Source organism: Arvicola amphibius, chromosome 7, assembly GCF_903992535.2.
Source record: "Arvicola amphibius chromosome 7, mArvAmp1.2, whole genome shotgun sequence".
Taxonomy (NCBI): domain Eukaryota; kingdom Metazoa; phylum Chordata; class Mammalia; order Rodentia; family Cricetidae; genus Arvicola; species Arvicola amphibius.
Window position 1 is genome coordinate 39,427,330 of NC_052053.1, and position 24,059 is coordinate 39,451,388.

General features: G+C 36.1%; 1 protein-coding gene across 1 annotated transcript in view; it reads left to right on the plus strand.

Annotated features, from left to right (window-relative positions):
• The window catches only part of Lrp1b (LDL receptor related protein 1B), a 1,542,993-nt gene that overhangs the window by 1,327,537 nt on the left and 191,397 nt on the right, over window positions 1–24,059 (plus strand). The window contains exons 61-62 of the mRNA XM_042055373.1: window positions 16,764–16,952; window positions 17,735–17,883. Of these exons, the coding sequence (XP_041911307.1) occupies window positions 16,764–16,952; window positions 17,735–17,883 (338 nt within the window). The remainder of the gene's footprint in view (window positions 1–16,763; window positions 16,953–17,734; window positions 17,884–24,059) is intronic.

Here is a 24,059-nt window from a genome sequence, read left to right on the forward strand (position 1 = left end):
TATATTCAAATATATTGCATTATAAAGTGTTTGCCTGCTCTTAAACTGAACTGTGGATATTTGAGTATTAAATATTTACAGGTAAAATACCAGAACTATTAAGAAATATTGACAACATCCTCTGGATATATATCATGTATGTTGCTGAGTAATCTGAAATATTTAATGTAAAATTAAATTTACATTTACATGGTATCTTGCACTCATAAGGCTAGTGATGGCTGTGGGTAGAGATACAATATAGAAGAGTGATGGGCTCCATAATATGTAAAAGTGAAATATTTGACTGATAGACTATTCTATCACTGTGCTACTGGGTTTAAAAATGACTTAATAAACAGTGTCAGGCACAAGTAGGGAGAGAAGTGAAGAAAAAAATTGTTGTATCAAGAAATATTTTCTGCCAAGGCATCTTCCAGAAAGACCACTGAGACATTTTTTGAGTGACTTAGCTGCCAATATCAGGATACAAGATAATAATTGCCTGGTTCATCCTAATGGAGAATGACTTAAGCCTGCATTATGCTGACTCCACAGCTAGCCAGGGGAAGGTTTCAAGTACTCTACTGGGAAAGATGACTTTAATTGCTCTAGGCATGGGAAGGAAGTGCATATTTGAGACACAAAATGATACACTTTTATAAATTTGAGTGATGTTTTTCTCTAACCACCTTTTCCTCTCATCCTGACAATTGTTATTAATTTCATTTATTTATGCTGTTAAACATGAAGTCAAGCTCTTTAGGCAGGGTGTTAGTCTAACAAAGAGTTGTGAATGATCAATAATGAAAGCTTCAGAACCACCTTCTTTCACACACCAAGATTTAACAATGAGGAATATTAACCTTTAAATTTAACTCTGTACTTTACAGAGGGTTTGTTCCTCCAGATTTATTCAATCATAATCATACAGTAATTCTGTCTGTGAAGCATTCTATGTTTGTATATGGCTATTTCTTTTTGAGATAGACTCTCACATATCCCTATTTGGACCCAAACTTGATAGGTAGCTGAGTATGACCTTGAATTTCAGATGTTAATATCTCTATCTCCAGATTACAGACAGGACAACATGCTGCGTTCTTATGGTGCTAGGGGCTTGAGCCCAGGGCTTCACACGTATTAAGCAAGCACTCTATCAACTTAGTTATTCTGAAAATTTTTTTATTGTTTTTCCTGTTTGTGAACCTCTGAGATTTCTAATCTCTGTGCTTTGAATATGATACAGAATGCATCCAAGGAACCCTTCACTTTCTCCACTACTTCCTATTTAGACTTTAATGCCCAGCTTGCATTCCTTGGATCTTAACACAGTATTTCATAAGAGTTCAAAATATGTTAACCAAAATGTTGACCTAGAAATGTTAAAATTTAATCTCATGTAGTCATGTATACCTCTCCTTAATCTAAACACACACATACACATACACACACATTCACATTCACCTATGAATATATTATACAGCATGTTTATATGATATTATTTTATTGTATAACACAAGATAAAACATTAATAATATAATTCAGTGTAGTAAAATATTATATTGATCTTGGATTATTATATCAGTTTATTTTAAATTACATACTCATTGGTTCATCAAAAGTTTTTATTTCTATTTTTTGGAATCCAAATCATTTATTCACCCATTCCACAATCACTGACCCTTTGTGAGATGCATTACATTAAACTTTGGAATTGTGAAGATGAACAAGTTACTGTCTTTAAATCAAAGTTTATTGGAAACACTAGTTAGCATAAAAGGTTCTGAATGTGAAAATAGAAACAGGCATAATGAAAGTTTTCAGTGTAGACAGTTCTAGGTTCTTGGGGACTCTACAAGTCTTTATGCATGGGAAAGTATGGATCACACTTCATACAGAAAAATAGCATGTGCCAAGTATAGCAGAATCTTCAATCAGTGTAACTGTTAGATAATTTGTCCATGCCTGAAAAGGATAGAAAATAGATAATGACTGAGATGAACAAGAACAAATTGCTGCCATATTTTGACAAGCCTTATATACTGTGTAATTTGGTAGCCATCTCTTAGGTCATAGGGAGCCATTGATGGTGTTTAGTTTATGGAATACTGTTATTAGTTTTGACAGCAGTGTGGAAAATGAATGACCCTGGAAGGGCAACCAATTTAAACACTGTTAAAATATTTCAGGAGAAAATGTTTGAAGTGATTTTCACTGGGGGAAAAGGGATACAGTGTCATATTCAATACTAACTCATCTGCTAAACTGAATAAATTAGCAAATATAGCAATGGAAAGATTAAGGCAGCACATACGAGGTGTATAATGAATATTATGTATTTCCCTTACTAAAGAGAATGTAGTCTTCTGTGTTATATCTGTTAGATTCCCATACATTTATGCACTTTTCAGGAATTCAGTACACCATAGTGAAGTTATTGGATCACAAAGCTCTGTTCTGATAAGAGATCTATTGATTTTAGTAACATAAAACCTTCCAATGTTCATTCTTCTAGCATTCTGAAATATATGTTATTCTATAAGTACCTTACTATGAATACCACACAGAAATAATTTTCAAAAATATAAAGTCTTATGTTTCATACTGTATGAGATAACTTGAAATCCACTTCTTGATTTAGCTTTGAGAGATTGTGTTCTATACCTTCCACAGGGGATCCAAGCACCATGTTCATCTCTCATAAACACATCCATTCAGTTTAGTCCTACTTTATTCAAGACTGTGGATGCTTCTATAATCATCCCATCATGGGGCATGGGATCCATTTACATCAGTCAAGTTACTTCAGAGATTAAATATTTAGTTCACAGTCACATAGCTCATAATCAAGAGACTCAGCGAAATATGCCTTCTGTCAAAACTTTAATGCCTTCCTCTCTTCTGTAGACTTCATCTTTTAAAACCATAATAGAAAATTTGGTGTCTTATGATAGTATCTCTTATTACCCAGGGATAGAGTGAATATAAGTGTACACATAGATAAAAATATGTCTGACACTTGAGATTTTTAGAGGCCAATTAAATGATAGATTTTAGTTTGTGCAATGTACAAGCAAGCATAGCAAATTCTGTCCAACAGTGTAACTACACTCAAGTTTCTATCCGATAAACTACTGTGTTTGTTTGCTTCTATAGTGGAGGGAAAAGAATAGCCATGCACTTAAAATAGATACTATTGCCTTAATTCAGCAGTTCTCAACCTGTGAGTCATGACCCTTTCTGAATGACCTTTATAGTGTGGTTACATATTAGGTATCCTCCATATCAGATAATTATCTTATGATTCATAACAATAGCAAAATTTCAGTTATGAAGTAGCAACAAAATAATTTTATGGTTGGGGACCCCACAACAACATGAGGACCTGTATTAAAGGATCACAGAACTAGGAAAGCTGAAAATCACTGCCTTAGTTTATATCAGTTTGGGGAACAAATTTTTCTATGTGTAATAATTTAAGCAACACTATCCTGTTTTTCCCAGTCTGTAGGGTGGGAAACTCATGATCAAGGTGCTGATATATTTTATCCCTCCACATGCTTTGCTTCATTTATAGGCCTTCATGCATTCCCACAAGCGGGAAGAAGGAAGAAACTTTCCAAAACTCTTTTTGTAGAAGCATTAATCCCATTCACGAGCAGAGGGTCCTTAGAACATAACTATAGCCCAAAGGCTAATATTTAATACTGTTACATAAAACTATCGTATTATTGGCCTTCAGCCATCTCACTGGGACCTGTTCTGTCAGTGGAGTTTGATGTTATAGTTTGTTGCTTTCAATCTAACTGTATTTCCTAAAGTCCAGGGAAACGTATAAATCTTACTTTGGAATTCTTTTCACAGAATTTAAGCTCTTTTGTCTTTCCCTGAATTGTTCATTACTAAAATCAGGTGACTCCAGAAAGGAACATCAGCAATGATTGTGTACCTGTCTAAACAAGAGTTTCTGTTTCTATTAACGAAAAGCAAATAAAACTCCAGAAAATTCTATTGTGAACAAAAGTTCATTATAACTATTGCATCAAAGGACATAAATTCAGATTTAGTTTTCCACATTCTAGAAACTGTTTCCTGGAACTGAATATGTATCAGAAGATGTGTTGTAAAACAATTGTCTGGAAATAGTGTAGTAACAAAAGTAGAAGTGATAAGAAGATACTTCTGATCTTGAGACGTTATCTGTTGTAGCAGGTTTTCTCTGCTTTTCAGCTTGTTTCCAAGTGTTTTAATCTTGTGTAGTTAAGATGGCTATGCCATGTTTACCTACATGTTGGAATTTATATTGATTTTCTAATTTCTGTGATGAACAGGTGTTGTGTATAAACTATAGTTCATCAATGGTTTGTCTTCTACATAGTGGATAAAGTCAAGAATTCCATGCAATTATATTTTCTCTCTCCATCCATTTAAAAGATAACAGTCTGTCCCAACCAGACGATCCTTAACATTTAAGTGCCTCTATCAAAAACCCTGAGGATTAGTCATAGCCTAAATCCTGGCGTTGTTTCATCTGATAGTCTAGTTTGTGATGTGAAGGGGCTGTTCTGTGTGATTATTAAAACTACTAATCATAAAGCAGTAGACTGATACTATGAAAAGGAATTCTAGTTTCAGCATGCTTCTGTGGAAATAGCATAAAATACATTGAAAGAGTCTTTTTATAAAGGGTAACAATTATATCCCAGAAACGAGGCAATTTTGTCTATGTATCTTGAGTCTCACAAGCTTTTGCATTTGTGTTTGAAGATAATTTAAATATTTGAAGAATTTTTTTCTCATTTTTTATTAAAAATTTCCATAATTTTAACATGAAAGGGTAGCAGTCTAAAAAACAATCCTCACTGTTAAAGAATAGTCTTCAGAATGTTCTGTTCATGGTAAGACACTACCTTTTAGTAGTTTTGAAAAAAATATTCCTTTCATCACAGCACATTGCAAAGAGGAGGCTTCACAATATGTGCTGCTGTTTATAATTAAAGCTAATGACAGAAAGCAAAATACAGTTCACTTCCTCTAGAAATGTTTCCAGGCCAGGACGATAAACTGAAATTAACTGTAATTTATAAAACATCTCAGAACGTCAGTGCTCTTCATGCCTTTGAATTTGAGGCTTTGAACAGGACCTGTTGTGTTAAGCTGTGTGTGAGTTGCAAACCATGGCATTGTTTTAGAAATATCACATGTGATATATACATATATACTTGAAATATGGACATTTTAGTCACTCCTCGTTCTCTTCTTTTTTGCTCTTCTTCACTCCTCCCAGATTTCTGTTTCTATTTATACTTTTGCCTGCTAGCCCTGCCTATACTTGCTTCAGCCTTTCTATTGGCCACTCATCTCTTTATTAGGACAATGACATGTTTTTTGACAGGCATAGTAACACAGCTTCATAGTGTTAAACAAATGCAGCATAAACAAATATCACACACCTGAAAATAATATCCCCCAACACTGTGCCATTGTTTTGCTATAATTGTTTGAGATGGGGGTTTCTAACTGAACCCCGAGTTGGCTACTTCTGCTATATTGTATGTCCAGTAAACCGCTGGGGTCTCCCTAGCTCCAACTGATCCTATCTCTGGGTCTCTCGCCTTACACGGTAACACTTGTCTTGTTTCTGCTGCTGGGGATCAAACACAGTTCCTTATGTTTGTGAGACTAACACTCTTATCCACCCGACCAGGTGGTTTTCTCTGTTCATTTGTTTGTTTTTATTTTCATCAACTATCTTCCTACTTCACCTTTCCCTAGGACAACCCAGAACGCTCAGGGAAATGCTTGTGTACTGCATTCTTTTCTGGTTTGATTTCAGAGGCATATTTATCATTTTGCTCCCAGAGCTCTAAATCAGATGCCTGACTGTGGGAATTCTGGTAGATGGATGTGACCACTAACCCCAGAAATCAAATGTAAAGAGTGAAGATGGAAGGCAGCAAATGAATTTATTATTCAATTGGCCATGATTTATCAGCACTGCCATCTATGATATTGACATCGACTCTGAGGTGCCTTACAGAAATGGGCAAGAAGTGTGCATGTTCATGCAGTATTGGGCAAACTGTGGTCTATGGATCATTTTCTAAGTTCTAAGCAGACAAATCTTGTTGGTGTGAGGGAATTTCCATTGCACTGAGGCATGCCAGCAATTCTCATTTTTTTGCCTAGAAAATATTCTGTATTAGAAGACCATGACTTGCATCATGTAGCATATATCAGAGAAAATCTGGGACATATAATGTGTGCTCCTGCTTAGAAGTTAGGGTCAGTCCCATCATGAAAGAGTCAGGCTAAGAGCTCTGCTGATCTGGAATGTGAAAGGTCATAACTGGACACTTCATGTGACACTCAAGGGACTATACAGGACTTCAATGAAGCTCGTAGCTTTTAATTTGTTAAAACGTCCTTGATTCTTCTTGCTGTCATAGCTTCGAAGGGGAGACTGAGTAGCTTTCTCTGAACAGTGTTTAAATGATCTGCATATTGAATTACCAAGTATAACTGAGAGTTGGACCCAAATCTTAAGGCAAAGAAGACAGATTAATGCATGTCATTAATCCAAGCACTTGGGAGGCAGAGGCACTCAGGTCTCTGTGAGGTCGAAACCAGATTAATCTACTGTGAGAGTTTCAAGACTACAAGGTGGTATACCGAGAAGCCCTGCCTTCAAAACAAAAAATAAGAGAAAAGAAAGAAAGAAAAATAGGAATGAAAGAAAGACAGAGGGGAGGGAGGAATAAATACAAACCATAATTCCTATTGCCCATGTCACATTGAATCTTCACTAGAAAGATACAGAATATTACAGAAAAGCATGGATCTGCCTTTTTCAAGTTTATGAAACAATGTTTCCTTGCTTATGTCAGAGTTTGCAGTGGTATTATCATGAGAAGATCCATTCAAGGTAGACTTTTAAAAATTTAGCATACTATAATTTTTACAGTATCATTCATAGTACTGAAGAAAATTTCACATTTATTATTGGGATATGTCATTATAGCTTAAGTTTCTGAAAAGGCCATACCCCACTCATAATAGGATAATTTTAAACAGGTAAAATAGAGTATTGTGCTGAGTTGTACATAACCAATATTCCCAATGTGTGTTAGCAGTCTGTATCATTTGAGATGAGAATATAGGCAAGTGATACAGGAAATTCTAGATAAAGTTGTACCACAAATGCCATCCACCTATATTTTCCTAGTGTCTCGAGTCCTTTTTTAAAATACAGCCTAATTTTTGTTTTTTGTAAGGATATACTTCAGTAGCATTAAATATATTTGTAATATTGGGGAATCATTACCATACCTTACGTCCAAAACTTTTTCTTGTCTCCTTAGTGTAAATACTGTTTCAGTTATAAATTCAGTTCCTAGGAGCCATCCCCTCGTCCCTGGTAACCGCTTCCCACTTTCTATGTTTATCAGTCTCCTCATTCTAAGTTCCTTGTATAATTTGCAGTCTTACGGTTTTTTTTTTTCTCTCTGTCTGGAACATTTCCTTTAGCATGCATTTTCAGAGTCCATTTTCTTATGCTATTCGTCAGCACCACATCCCTTTCTTAAGCTTAAGTAATATTCCATTCATTAGAAAACACTTAATTTGCCCATCTGTCTGTAGAAAGACATGAACAATGCCTATCCTTTAGTTCCTTTAAGTAGTATTCGAGAGATATTATGTACCAACATGAATCTGAGATCCCCGTTTCAATATTCTCTGCTGGGTCCTGTAGGTTGCTTAAGATCTGTTAAATCATTTTTCGGAGTGGCTACACCGTTTTGCATTTCTCCTAGTGATGCATAGACATTTCCAAACCCCCAAACCCTTGTCAGAATATGTCATTTTTCTCCTGCTCCCAGTTCTTCTTCTCCTCCCACGGGTGTCCCTCATAAACCACTCTTAATAATTGTTTAAGTTTGAAGATTTCTGAATACAACATTAGTTTCTATACTTGTCACTGTAAATTAGACACAGAACAAAAATTTAAACATGTAATGTACCACTACACTAAAGAAGCAATTGGAATTTTATTAGATTTCTTTATTTTATTACTGTATTCAAAGGTGGCCTCCTGAAATCTAATCCCAGGCAGTATTTGCTTAAGTTCGTCTGTGTTCTAAGACATGTGTTGAATCAAGAAGGTTGCTTTTTGTTTACAAAGTGACTGAAAGAAACATTATATATTTACAGGAAAAAATAGTTTTTCCATATTCTGATATTCAGAAGCATTTCTAGCCTTAGTCTTCCTAGAATTTCTTAAGGTTTTTATTGTTTCCGAACAATAAATTTTAGATCCATTTGATTGCAATTTATTATGTAGGGGTATTACTTAAAATTAAGCAAGAATGCTTTAAAAAAACAACAAAAATAATTATAAGGAAGAGTAATAAATGCATATTTCAGATGCTTTGAAGATAAAATTATCTTTAAGTTATATTACACAAGCAGCTCTAAAGGGGGCATGATATTGACAAAGGAGATAAAATCTTGCTAGTGGGGTTACATTTCATCACAGTGGTTTTATTTGGTGGTGCTATCACCTTCGCTGCCCTAATTTCCTGAAGATCAGTATGCCCTGGACATTTTCCACCTACCCACTCTTCTCTGTCTTCCTGAGATAGAAACTGTCTGTCTCCCACCTATTGGTCATTGTCATTTATTTTTTGAAATGAAAATGAATATTTCACTCTCTCTTGCATAATAAACCTTTTCTGCCCACCTTTAATATTATCATCTCTTTCCCAGACTGTGTGTTTCTCTCATCTTTCGTCAATTCCACCCCATAGTTTTAAATGCTAATTTTTTCTGAGCCATCTCATTCCTTTAGACTGTCATCCAGAACTATTTTAATTTCCACTCCATACTCATACTTGTGTTCATATCTTTCTTGAAAGATACCAAGGAAAATGGTTATGTCGGGGAATTTTAGCATAGGGAACTAATGGTGTTCTCAGTTGAAAACTGTTTTGTCATCTGACTGAATAGTGTGAATGTTTTCCCTGGGATTAGAGACATTTAGTGAAGTTTTAAATCAGGAAGAGACACATTAAATAACGTAGTATACCTAAAATATTAATTGGAGGGTTCTATTTTCTCTACATAAGAATATATGCCCTTGGCCGGGCGGTGGTGGCACACGCCTTTAATCTCAGCACTCAGGAGGCAGAGGCAGGCGGATCTCTGAGTTCGAGGCCAGCCTGGTCTACAAGAGCTAGTTCCAGGACAGGCTCTAAAGCTGCAGAGAAACCCTTTCTCAAAAAACCAAAAAAAAAAAAAAAAAAAGAATATATGCCCTTACCCACTTCTGGAAGGTTGATATTTTAACTATATTTTCAGGACATGTTTATGCCTGGGTTTAAGTTAGCTTTACTCCAGGGAGCAGTGACAGTATAGAAGAAAAAATCCAAAAGAGTTGTTCTTCCTTTTTTCCCCTCTATACCAAATTCATCTAACGGTAGACACTCCCCTTCTCAGGTGGTTCACTTTTTCTCAGGAATGTTTTTATCACTCTGGTTAGAGATATAAGTAAAAAAAATCAATCTACATTAGTCATGTTCATGTCTCTGAAAAAATTGCCTTTGTTAAACTTTCCTGTGTTTGCCTCAGGATTGTTGTCTATTGTAAAAGAGATTGTGTAGACTAAACTCCAGGAGAAAACGCTAAAGCTCCTGTGAAGGATGGAGATTATCTTTAGTATTTTATAAACCAACCAGAGTATTTAGGTTTGATTTGAAAGTTTTGTTATAATTACAGTATTAGGAGACAAATATTTCAAATGTATTAACTTGTATAGAAATGGCTAACTTAACCTTAACAGGTAATTTTATTTACATAATTTTAATCTAATTAAAACACAAGGCATAATCAATAAATACATAAGTCATATATGATAATAAAAATCATTATAAACTTTTGTTCTGCTTGGACTTGACTCCATTGTAAATGTAACTGCATAATCTGGTGGTCGAACTCTCTACCCTTGTTTAATTTAAGAAAATGCTAATGAAGCCTAGATAGCCATTTCTACATGATAATTACAGGGGTTGTGATTTTTCCTAGTTACTTTTTTTTTTTTTTGCACTTTACAGTCACCATGATCAAAGGAAGTTATAAAAGAAAACTTTTATTACTAGCACTAATACTTCCAGGCAGTAAGAGTTCATGACTCTCATGGCAGGAAACAAGGCAGCAGGCAGACAGTCATGGTGTTGGAGCAGCACTGAAAGCTTATACCTGACCCACAAGCTGGAGGCAGAGAGAAAGAGAGCTAATTGGTAATGGCAGTGCACTTTTGAAACCCAAAAGCCTACCCTCAATAACAAACCTCATCCAATTAGGCCACACTTCCCACTCATTCCTTCCCAAATAACTCTAGCAACTGGGAGCCAACCTTTCAATTATATGAGCCTACGTGGGGCAGTTTCATTCAAACTGCCCCATAGGAATAAAGCAAAACTTTCAAAATTGAATTTAAGGATTTGGGGGAAATGCCGTACTTGGTAATAAAGCAAGGGACTTTAGTACAAATCCCCAAGAAACACTTAAAACTCCATCATCCTGGTATAAGGGTTTGTGCAGGTGGAGGTCTGGACCCCTCGAGACAACCAGCATAGGAAAGCAGCTTCAGTTCAGTGAGGAAGCCAGTCTCAAATCTAAGCTAGAAAGCAATAGAGGAAAGGACCAACTTGCCCTCTGAACTCTGTGTGCATTCACATGGAAGGAATACACACACATGGGCATATTTACTTTGCAACATACAATAAAGAAGTAGATAAAAAATAAAAATAGCACTCAGATACAGTCAGTCCCACAGGAGAAAATGAAGGCTCGTCAGGGCACTGCTAGGTGGACATTCCACATGCTATGGTGCAGCAAAACAAGCTAATTGTGCAGCCTCCCAGTACACTTCCTGTAAAACTATAAGATTTTTTCAAAAGGGAACTTTTATACATTTTTCCTCTATATTTAAAGTTAAAACAAAAATATAAAATTGAGAGACTGCTACCGGAAACACACTCGTTTATCATGTTTGTTGAAACCCAGAAGTTGGCAGTCTAGAATATTCTGACAGTGTCTCAAGCAGCAAGGCTGCACTAAAGCCAGATTCACAAGATCCTGTCACCTTCTCACTTTTTCTTTGGCAAAGCATGACTGTGAATCTCTAAACTGACTAACAGAGAAAACTACAAAGTGAGTCCTACTTTGATATTTTCTTTTTGCCAAATAACAGTTATATTCTTTTGAAAATAGAGTCCACAAAATGAGAACTAGAAGCCTAGTGTTTGAGCAAACTACTGCAAACACCTCAATAGACAATGATGTTGTAAAGAATAGGAATTTAACTGCTGTAAAAACTTTTTTAAAAACTTCAATACAAAAACTTTATTATTAAAAACACTAGGCTACATAAAGAATAAGTAAACTAAGATCTCATATTTCTTTGTTGGAAAAAAGCTGCCGTAAAAACTTTAAAATGAGCTTTAGATATATAATAAGTTCCCATTAAACTACAGCCCATATATCACTTCTATTTTTTTTTGTCTTTTATGTGTGTGTGTGTGGCTATCAAATAGATGTAAGTAAAAGTTTACTTAAAATTTCCTTTCTTAAATTGTTTTTCTTGTTTTATTTTTCTTATTTTATTACTTTATTAATACTAGGAATTAAAATTTCCACTTCCTCCCCTCCTCCACCTTCCCTCCCGCTCCCCCATTTACCCTCTCCCCTCCCCTTCTAGTCCTAAGAGAGGGCAGGGTACCTTGCCCTGTGGGAAGTCCAAGGCTCTCCCCGCTCCATCCAGGCTTAGGAAGACTTGCATCTGAATAGACTAGGATCCCCCAAAGCCAGTACATGCCAAGGAGACAAATCCCAGTGTCATTTTTATTGGATTCTCAGTCTGCCCCAATTGTCAGCCACATTCAGAGGGTCCAGTTTGATCCCATGCTCATTCAGTCCCATTGCAGCTGGCTTTGGTGAGCTCCCATTAGTTCAGGCACACTGTCTCAGTGGGTGGATCCACCCCTCATGGTCCTGACTTTCTTGGTCATATTCTCCCTCTTGTTCTTCAACTGGACCTTGGGAGCTCAGTCCAGTACTCCCATGTGGGTCTCTGTCTCATTCTCCATCTGTCACCGGACAAAGGTTCTATGGTGATATTCAAGATAGTCATCAGTCTGACTACAGGACAAGGCCAGTTCAAGCACCCTCTCCTCCACTGCCCAGGGTCTTAGCTGGAGACATCCCTGTGGACATCTGGGAACCCCTCTAGAGTCAAGCCTCTTGCCAACCCCACAATGCCTCTGTTAATTAAGATATCATCTTCCCTGCTCCCATATCTGTCCTTCCTCCATCTCAACCATCCCACTCCCCCAAGCTCTCCCCAACCCTGCACTTCTTTCTCCCCTTCTCCCCTTACCCCACCCCACACCTACCCCCACGCTCCCAACTTCTGCCTAGCAATCTTGTCTGCTTCCAATTTCCAGGAGGATCTATGTATGTTTTTGTTTGGGTTCACCTTATTACTTAGGTCCTCTAGGATCAGGAACCATAGGCTCAATGTCATTTTTTATGGCTGGAATCCACTAATGAGTGAGTACAAACCATATTCATATTTTGGGGTCTGGGTTATCTCACCTAGTATAGTGTTTTCTATTCCATCCATCTACACATTAGAGTACTACTCAGCAGTAAAATACAATGACTTTTTGAATTTTGCTTTCTTGTTTTCTTAATTAAGCCATGGAAGTTTATACAAGCCATCCATGTATATGATATTCATGTTTAAAGGAATATATACATAATATTGAGAAAATATTTCTATTTTGCCCCTAAATTCTTCCACATTGCCTTGTTAAAGTTCATTCAATGTTCCCCTTGCACCGTACATTCTGGGATGATAGTTTGTCAGTTCAGTTTATTGTCCAATTACATTGCAAAATATCTTTCTTATTGCTGCTCTGATATATATATATATATATGCTCTGCTCATATATACATATATATATATATATATATACACACATTTCAAAATGTATAATGCAACACAAAACTATATGGGCAAATAAAGTAAGCATTTTCTTCCCCACAATTGGCCTAATTTCTTTTTTTTTTTTTTTTGGTTTTTCGAGACAGGGTTTCCCTGTAGTTTCTAGAGCCTGTCCTGGAACTAGCTCTTGTAGACCAGGCTGGCCTCGATCTCAGAGATCTGCCTGCCTCTGTCACCCCAGTGCTGGGATTAAAGGCGTGCGCCACCACCGCCCGGCTCTAATTTCTTATTTGGACATATACAATGTTTAATTCAAATATGTTTTATGTAATCAATGTAGGTTTAAGTCTTCTATGTTAATAGATAAAATGAACACAGTGTTCACTTACTTATATATATCACTTAGTTAATATATAGAGCAATCATTTTTGCCACAGTGTAAATAGGCACTTAACCCCTTTGTGGAGATCCTGGTGTAACAGATGAATTATCACAGTGGGTACTGTAGGAGTACTTCATCCTGATTTCCTGTGTTGTGTTTGATTTCTATGGTATGGTTTGTGGCCTTGTTGGGGGTATCCTGATCCCTCAGAAAGCCAGCTTCATGAACTAGGTCAGATAAGGTGGGTTAGACAAATTTCTCTCTTGTTGACATAGGTTGGTATTTTGACTTCATTTTCTCTGTTCAAGGTAGTAGTTGATGATGTTTCCCAAATGAGGACTTACAGTTTGATTGTATAGCTGGGTGCCAAATCTTTTCTTCACTGCTGAACAGAAAATTGATACAAAAGTATCAATTAAGGAAATGCACTCCCTTTTTCTTTTTAACCTGACTTTTCTACGTACTCAGTACATTTAGCCACATTTTGTTCCCTTGAACTAATACTTTGCTAAATTCAATGATTTTTAATTTTGTTAAATTTATTTTAATTAAATTTTGTGTGAGAGTATACACTCACAGGCTACCCAATCAAGTGTGTCCGGAAAAATCAAACATAAGTTGTTAGGTTTGGTGACAAGCAACTTTATGGACTGAACCATTTCATAGGCCCTGATTGATTGAAAAGTTTCTGCAGCCCAATAAACCTCTCTGCCAATGCCATGATCCAAATCAGAGCAAATCAAACTGAATTAGAAAAAGCCCAGGTTTAATGGATACCAATAAGGAAGACCGAAAAACCACAAGCTTGTTCTGTAAGGTAGAATTTAAATACCCTGTGGGAGTGGTATACCCTCCAGAGATGCTGGAGGGGACATAGTTTGGTGGGCTTTCATGGAGGTGGAATCTGAGGCAGGTCCCAAAGGAGGGGGCTTGGGATGGAATTAGCACCCAAACACTCGAGACTCCTTGGATATATGGATGCCAGGGGCTGGAGTGATGCTTCCAAAAACCACTGATGCCCATGAATTTATGATGGCTATGTAATAAAAATAATTTCTGTTGATCATACTCAATTAGTATTCCAGTAAATCACACACATCTGGATATCATTACAGCACAGTGCAGTCAGGCCATTAAGCAAGCTGATTTTCAACTGGATATTATGACGTGAACCCTCAGCTTTTCTTGTTCTCCCTGCTCCATCTTCCTAAGAAAATTTGGGGATGACGATGGTAATGGTAAAGATGCTTGCATTTGCCAGCAGAGAACCTGATTCAGATTCAAAGACCAGTGCCTTTACTTTATCCGTTTTGACCATCTCTTCATTGTTCAAATGTTGTGAAGAATAACACTTTACAGTCGATTTTAGGCAGTAGTAAATGAAATAAAGTGCATAAAATTATTACCCCACTGCAATCCTGCTCAGCCTCAATATTGTTTGTGTTTGGAACTGAGAGATGTTTGTTGCACTAATATGCTCATTCTGAAGTGCTCACGTACTTAGCAGTAGAAATAAGTGACAGTTAGTTTGGAGTAGCAGGAAAGATTGTGCTACTTTCAAAATGCTAATTGACTAATTTTTACAAAAACTTCATCCTTCCCCAGAATTTAATTGAATCTCAGTAGATGGAGAGTTTAAAGTGATGATTAACTTTTGAGCCCATACTTAATGATAAAATTACTTCTGAAAAGGCATAAATAGAATGTTTCTGAGCATTTCAAGATACTCTGCAGCTTTACTTTAAAGTTTCCAACCTATACCCTCTGGTGATGGACTCATAATTATCACCCATTCCCATTATTCACATTTTTATCTTTTTTAAAATTGAATTTATACAGCAGAGGAAGGAGATAGTAATTTGTAAAAGAAGCATATGGGATACTTTATGGCAAAGTGTGCTTCTCATTCTTTACCCAGTTACACTCATCATATTTTTTGATGGGTTCTGTGTCTCCACAAGGATAGGGAGAGTTAAGTTGCACAGACATATGGAGTTAACATCAGGATTCAAAATGCCTAAGTTTTCTAAACTTTTCTCTAATTGTGCCTCCTCATATGTTGTGCATTTCTTGATTGATACCTTACTACCAATATGAAATGACTTAACATGTAATTGTACTATTCTCATCTATCTTTATTTATTTATTTATTTATTTACATTGTGACTGAATCATAGCGAACTCTCAGATTCCATATGATTTATCTTCCACACAATATATACGGTTTTACCTATTTGTTTTTTGTTGACAACACAAATTTACCATGCATTTTTAAAACGAGGTCTTAAACGTCCCTAAACATGACAAATTGTATTGAAACCTTGATATATTTTCGTTGCTACTGAACATGACAAACATTAATTTTCGGTCACTGAAATCTCGAAGATGAAAGAGACAGTATTGTTGCAGTTATTGTGCTCATCAATTAACTTTCTTTTAGAACTTTAGCTATTATCGCACAAAATTATTAGAATGCTTGTATGGTCTTGAAAGTTTTCATCTTCTGAACTTGATTATTTGGTAACTTTGAGAAACCATTAGCAAGAAGGAAAAGCTATTAATATTTGCACATTATTTTAGGCCTGAGGCATTTGAACATATGCCAAACAGTCCCTCATCACAAGAAGAGAAATCTGTTCATCACCAAAGTATTTATATGGTTTTTTTTTTGCCATCCAAAATCTGCCATAGAATACTTGAAAAATCCAAATTGTGACGGTCCAGCAGTCTCTATATTTAAACTCTCTCTTATGATGAAAGTCATAATTACAAAGTAATTTTAGTCAGCAGCAAAATAACTTTATATTCATAATAAGTTTTTATTTGAAATATTTTCCCTTCGCTCTTAGACTATCTTCATGTACAAGCAATGAAAATATCAATGACTTAAATACATTTCATGACACTCTGTTTTCAGGTATTAAATACATCTCATCTTCAAATTTCTATGTAAGCATTTTATGTGGCAGAACTCTTGTCAATGAACTTTAGCTTTAAGGAAGAAATCAAATACCTACTGGTTGAAGATCAGGAAACATACATACATACATACACACACACACACACACACACATATACTTTATAGTTTCAATTTTAAAATGTTGGATGCTTCTTGTTTCTGCTAAAGCAGCCTTCCTCTAACGGTGAGCTTGATCACATTCGTTTTCTTCCGAGTTGTTAAACCAAGCAAAAAAAATGAGCATAGTGAACCCTGATGCCTAATCTTACATTCTCTTAAGCAGTAATAAAGAACCTTGCCAATCTGACAGGTTGTCACAGCAATTATTCAGAAGAATTTCTGTAGCGGTAGTATCTGTCAGCCCATATAGTATTGAATATTTGAACTGGCAGTCTTCCAAGACTGAACATTAATCTTGCCATCTCCTATTACAGTCCCTAATCAAGATATTCCAGGGGTGATTGCACTAACATTGTTTGAAGACTACATCTACTGGACTGATGGGAAAACCAAGTCTCTCAGCCGTGTCCATAAAACCTCGGGAGCAGACAGACTCTCACTGATTAACTCATGGCATGCCATCACAGATATCCAGGTGTATCATTCTTATAGACAACCTGATGGTAATTATTCTTTCCATGATTTCCATAATGCATCCACATCTTTCAGCTGCATTTCATATTTTTATTATTTCAAGTTTAAGTATAATTTCATTATTGATAAGCATGATCAGATTCCATTATTTAGCTTTATTTTATATAATGAAGCCAGTTCATATCAAGCACTACTATTGCAGGGTATGATTAGAAGCTCAATAATAGCGTAAATAATTATTCATCTATTCCAATTGTATTAAGCTGAGATGTGAGTAATTCATGTAGTCAGAGAAGTGTAAAATATATCCTTAAAATAATGCATTAGAGTACATCTACAGGGTCCTTAATTTCTAGAACTCTAGCTAGAAGGAATTCCTTTTCAATATTTTAGGATTCTAAGATTGCAATCCAATGTGCTTCATAGGATTCTACTAAACTTGTGGAATACAGGTTTGATGGCTTTCCTGTACTAAAAGCAAAGCATCATGCTTATAGCTCATTATTTCATTGCTTTATTTTGCATTTATATTTTTAAGCATATGTATTTCTTCACCCAAAATGCTTCCAGTCTGGTTATTTTTCTAATGAGCAACTAGTTTTAACTAACACACTTGTTTTTGTAGAAGGTATTTAAAATTAGTGAAATAAGATATTGAATAGCATTTCTTAGATATACCCATAACTTTTATAGCTTCAAATTGTGATGGTTTATTCAACTATAAATTATGATTCTTGAAAGTTCAGTCTCAAATGCCGTGTCACGTTGCTGGTCTTGATAATTTCGTTTTGCTGTGTCTTTTTATCTGTAGTCTCCAAACATCTTTGCACAGTAAACAATGGTGGGTGCAGCCATTTGTGCCTTTTAGCCCCTGGGAAGACCCACACCTGTGCATGTCCCACCAACTTCTATCTTGCAGCGGATAATAGAACTTGTTTATCAAACTGCACAGCCAGTCAGGTGAGTTGAATTCTGGAATCATTTCCTGGGTTGTTTGTGTATGCTGCTATTAAGGTCTGGCCTGAGTTTGCTTTGTCTTCAAATAATTTAAAGAACAATTGTTTGCTACTATGCACAATGAATGAGTGACCATTCTGGGCACTGCCCAGAATTGGAAAAGCAATTTAAGGCAGGCACTTAAAATAGGATATGCGACATAAGAGAACAAATAGAGGCCAGGAAGAAAACAGAGGGAAGAGATAACCAATTTTACCAAGATTCACAGATAACTGTGACTCCAATCCTATGTGTGCTGAATCACAAGATCAGAGGACATTTTTCTTTTTTTTTTTTTTCTTTTTTTTTGGGGGTTTTTCAAGACAGGGTTTCTCTGCAGCTTTTTTAGAGTAGAGGACATTTTACACAGGTAAAAAAGAATAGTAATGTAGTAAAAAGTATATAGCACTTAAGTAATCATGTTAACTTTCTACAACCAACCCTGCCTCAACACAGCACCTGCAAATACAAAACAAGTGCAAACTGAATAAAGAACAATTGATTTGAATTAATATATAATAAAAATAATTTACTTGTGAAAACGCCAATCTAACTTTGCTTATTCGCAGTGAAGATATTCCAGAAAAATATCTACTTAATGGCTATTAGTTGTATGGAGTTGATTTTATTACTTTGCATTAGATTTTGTAATGTAGTCATATGACATTAATAATTGTACTTTGTTACACCAGAGCCAATATCTTGTTTGGATTGAGATCAAATTGTTAAATAAGGCATGAATATTTCTTGAAACTAGTAAATTTATTCTTTTAATTGTATTCTTCTATTTGCTCATTTTTGAAAACTAGAGGGAATATCCTTGCCAAAGATTTCATTTTCAATTGAGCTTGTGTGAAATAGAGGCCAGTTTTAGCTCAGCTGACCTCTGAAGTCAGAGCCACACTCACCACACAGGAAGTCAATGTCTTTTTAGAGATTAAGGCCATTGGCTGAGTGGAATACAATCTTTGACTGTTTCCCTGGCTCTGCTTCATTCTGATGGGATCAGCTGCGTGTGCTCCCTAAACTTTTGGTGCCTTACTTTTCCCATGTTTAAATGAGATAATTATCTTAATCCATTTTCGGATGCTATGTGACCGAATTCCACAAACGTTAATTTATAAAGACACTAGATTTGCTGCGTAATTCTGGTGGCTCTGAAACCGAAGATCAAACTGCTACAGCTGGTTGAGGCAAGTGGGGAGCAATCTAAATAGCATCGGACAAGAACTCATGGTCGCCTTTATATGATGTATGCCTTAATGATTACATTTCAAGGACACAGTAAAGTTTCTATGATATAGCTAAGTGTGCAGCATAAATACATAACAGCTTCAATTTTACAGTGAAAATAATTTAAATTTATGCAGAGGCAAAACAACAAATTAAACAAAAGTCAAACTAAAAAAAAAAAAACCAGTATAGTTACTCTCAAGATATCTAGCCCAGTCCACCAAAGAAAAGCATTCATCATTCAGAAAGGAATCCTATTCATCCACTACATCAAGTGACTGTTATCTTTCCAAATGAGTCTTGGACATATGTACAAATAATGGAGATAATATTTTCAGTGCATTATTATGATAATTAAGTGGACACAATTCTTCAGACATAGTAGCAGTAGCGAGCCTCACCCTGGCTGAAGCTGGGATACATGAACGTGGATAATTGGTTAAAGCTGCCATGAGGAGAGCCTAGAGTTGATTTCAAACCAGAGGTTATAAACTGTTTGCTTTACAGAATACAGGTTTTGCGTTTAAGCCACTGTGAAAAATAACACCACCAACATTGTTTATGCCAGTAGAATTTAAAGGAAAAATTAACTTTTTTCAATTTAAATAAAATTTGTATTAGTCTAGTGTCTAGTGAAGTTAGCAAGCCTCCATTTTATTTTGAGGGAATCCTCAGATGTTTGCTCCCAAGAGTTTCTCGCATCAGTCTGTTGATTTTGTCTCTGAAGTCCCCTTTAGTTGATGTCAAAGTGACAGGTGCTTATTTGTAGTGTGCCTTAGTCCACTACTGAAAACAGAATAAATTGAATCATGTTTATTTCAATGAGATGCCAGGCTTTTGGCTGAAAAAAAAAAAAGGAATGAAACTTTCAAAGCACTATAAGAAGACAAGAAATTATGCTTATTCAACCCCCCAAAACTTATCAATGAAATAAAGCTTTAGTCAGCTTAAGAATATTGTTCATATAATGAATTTCCACTCCGACACCAGTGAAACAAAATGTTTGCAGCTATTGAAACCTGTCCAGGCTTCTTTATTATGAAATTAAGAGAATTCTCAGCACAGTAAATGAGTATGTGTGTATTTATATGTGCATATGTGTGTCATATATGTGCATATGCATGTATGTCATATATGCATACACACACACACACACAGACACAAATTGTCAGTTTGCCTACCCGATTCCAAGAAAAAATAAGCAGCTAATGCCATCCACCATGATGACTCTGCAGTTGTTACCTCATGTCTCTCTAGGAAAAGAAAACCTCTCCATTGTAACACTTTTGGAGAAAACACTGAATTAGGAACCTAGATATAGGTCTAGGGGAGAGCCTTGGTCCTCCCCGGAAGTGATGTGTTAGACTTTGTTGATTCCCTATGGGAAGCCTTACCCTTACTGAAGAGTGGATGGAGAGGGAAGGGAGTGGGACTGGGGATAGCTGTGTAAAATGAGAAAACATTGTATTTTAAAAAATTGTTACACAAAAGAGAAAGAAAAAAGGACACAATTTTCAGTGAGTTTGAAATTTAAACAAACCAAATAACCTAAATATTCTGGACTCACATCACTAAATATTAATCAATTTTTCAGGGGCTGCATAGGTACCTCATTTTCTTTCATGCAGGAGGGGACATAGTTTGTCTGTCAGGGTGTGCATTTAAAACAACATCATTAACCACAAAAAGCAAAAGCACAACAGGCTCTGTGGCTTTGGTCTGAAAGCCCAGGGCTGGGAAAGTGGAGGCAGATCCATGGTCACATATTCTATCAGATGAGCTCCAGGCCAAAGAGAAACGCTGTCTCAAATAAAGATGGAAGGTATCTGAGAAACAAGACTCAAGGTTCACCTTTGACCTACTTCTCCAGACTAGGTTGACCATAATTTTGCTCATCCTCCATGCACTTGTGTGTTTGTATCTATGGGTACAGACACACACATAGGAACACATATAACCATATACATTCACAGAAAAATAAAATTAAAATTCCAATTTCAAGTGAATGCTACTAAGGCATTTGATTTGTTACAGTAATTGGTATCAATAATATATTCCCCAAATGGCATGGTTTTTTATAAAAGTAAAAGAACCAAAATAGCCAAAATATTCCAATATGTATTCTACTGGAATTAAAATATAATCAGAGAATTTATTCTAAATCAAGATTAAATCCTGTCACAAAACTGATTTTTTAAGTATATAAACAATTCTTAAGTGAAAAAATGATTAATCTTAATATGACTTATCTTATTTTAAGTGGGATTTCTTCATAGTTCAATTATAGTTCACTGTACTAGGTATTGCAATTTTTCTATATTCATAGTTTCTTTTGGTGAGATATAATTGTAGTCTAAAATTTAGCTGATGAAGTCTTGGAAAATACCCACCAAAGCATATGTTTTAATTTTTTCTGAAGCTGAATTAATTTTTATTATTTAACTATTTATTAATTATGAAAGAGTACAGAACCTGGTAAGTAGGAGAGTTCTATTTTATCACCCAAAATACAATGGACAAGCAAACACGAGAGTGTAATCCTGGGTAAGAAGCTAACAGTAAATTGTGTGTGTGTGTGTGTGTGTGTGTGTGTGTGCATGCATATATAAAGGTTCACAGGCACTCACACACAAAGTTTACATCCGTATGTTTATCAGGAGAACAATGCCTCTTGTTCCTTAAAGCAAATCTGGCCCACTCAAAACCTTATCTGACAGAATACTTCCAAAGTAACAACTACTTTGTTTATAGAATAGACATCTTAAAATAAAAATACAACTTTCAATCAAAAGCTATTGTGAATTTTCTTTTCCTTTTAGAGATTCAGTAGTATTTTCAAAGCAAATAGCAGAAATGAAATTCAATAATCTGGGTTCTGAACCCATTCAGGAAATTTCCCCCATATCATAGGCTTCTATGTTTACTTTGATTTCTCGTGAAGTTAGGAGAGTGCCTAGGTTGACTTTGGAATCACTTGAATGTACAAAAGACATTGTTTTGAAGAGCAGCTCACTTCTCTTTTAAAACCTTTTTTTTTTTTCTGGTACTCTCTTCATTTGGTGACCTCCAGACTTTTCTGGGTTTTGAGTTAGGGAATGTCCACTATTTAGGAGGCCAGAGTTTTTCCAGGCATCCCGGATCTTTTCTCAGTGAAATGTAACAAGTTCTCTGAGGCAGCCACGTCACCAACATCTCTAGGTCTATGCGATTTTGGCCTAAGTGGCAATTATTCTGGATCCAGCTTTGGTTCTGACACTGGCTCAATCTTTGACTGATGGAGTTGGAGGAGAAACTGTTTTATTTGGTTTGTTTGTTTTATGGTTTCTCTGAAGGAACTCTTATATAGCAGAATAGATCTAGATATAGCATTGGCTTTGGTAGGAAGAGTGGGCCTCTGGGTGGGACTGGAGGAGCACTGTTTAAGTTTCTGTTCTAGCAGTGAATTTGCCTCTTCTCTTTGGACTTGGAAGGAAAAGATTCTTCTCTGCAGCTAATGAGCCAGGCTTTGGTGCTGAACTTTTACCAGGTGTTATACAGTTTTGGAAAGCAAAGGCTTTTGGATATCAGATCTTTGGATAAAAATCCAGTTCACTTCCCTGACAGCTAAGCCTCTTTCCCTATTTCACACTTCCACCAGCACAGGGCTCCAGTCTTTTAATCCACCAAAATGAACCATCTCCCCTTCTTTAAAACTAAGATCATCAGCTGGACGGTCATGGAGCACACCTTTATCCGAGCAATCACAGGCTGAGGCAGGTGGACCTCTGTGAGTCAAGGTTAGCCTGGTCTACAAGAGCTAGTTCCAGGACAGGTTCCAAAACTCCAGAGAAACCTGTCTTGAAAGGGTTTTTAAAAAGCCTAAAACTACGTTAATCTTCCTAGGTCTATTCCTGGTAACAGAATGTTCTGCAAAATTACTTAACTTTATTTTGCCATCAAAGCCTATTTTCCTTTCCTCCCTATTTTTAGGCTTAGATCAGAGCGGCTATAGGAGTAAGGTCTTTTCTGTTTCTTTTTATTTATCCCCTCCCTTATATTTAACCACTGGAATTTCTTGTCGTAAGTTTCCCAGAGCGTCCTTTAAAAATATCTCCAGATATATTTCCTTAAGAAAGGGAAAAGGGATAAATAGACGTGGATGGGAGGGTCAAGTGGGAGAATACAGTGTGGAGATGGTTGTGAGAGGAAAAACAGGGGGAAGCATCTGTTAAGGGACCATTGGAGGATAGTATAGAAACATAATATAGTAGAAACTTTCTAAAATATAAAAATATATGAAGGGAATCCAAATGAAGTGATCTAATACTAGGGAGACAGAGTCCTAACTGACCATCTCTTGTCATCAAATGAAGCATCAATACCAGAATTGGGTTACATCTTGTTGAGTTGATTAGGGGCCCATTGATAATCATCAAGCAACGAAGGCTGTTGCTAAGGCTATAGGTTCCTCTCTACAAACTGATGGCAAGGAACTATTGACAAAAGACAACATCTACTCAACTTATTGAATAGAGAGATGTTGAGCTGGTAACAATATAAAGCCTTTCCCCCTAGATTTCTGCTTCTGTGGTACAGGAAGGTACTCAGTACACTAACAAAATGTAAACCTAAACAGCCAGGCAAGTCACAAACCTTTAACCTTAAAGAGATGTGCAAATCTGGCACAAAAATTGTGGTAGTAACCAAGTAATAGATGATGTGACTTACGGGTCCCTCCACTAAATAAGACTCATACCCAACACTGCTTATGTGACCAAGAACCTGAGAATAGAAATCCTAGGGACCTGGGGGGGGGGGGAAATCTACTAGTCTAAGAATAAAAAAAAGAAAAATATGTAGTGATAAAATAACTAGATAAATAAGAGAAATAAAATAAAATAATATAGAGCACTGTTGCCTAAACATTT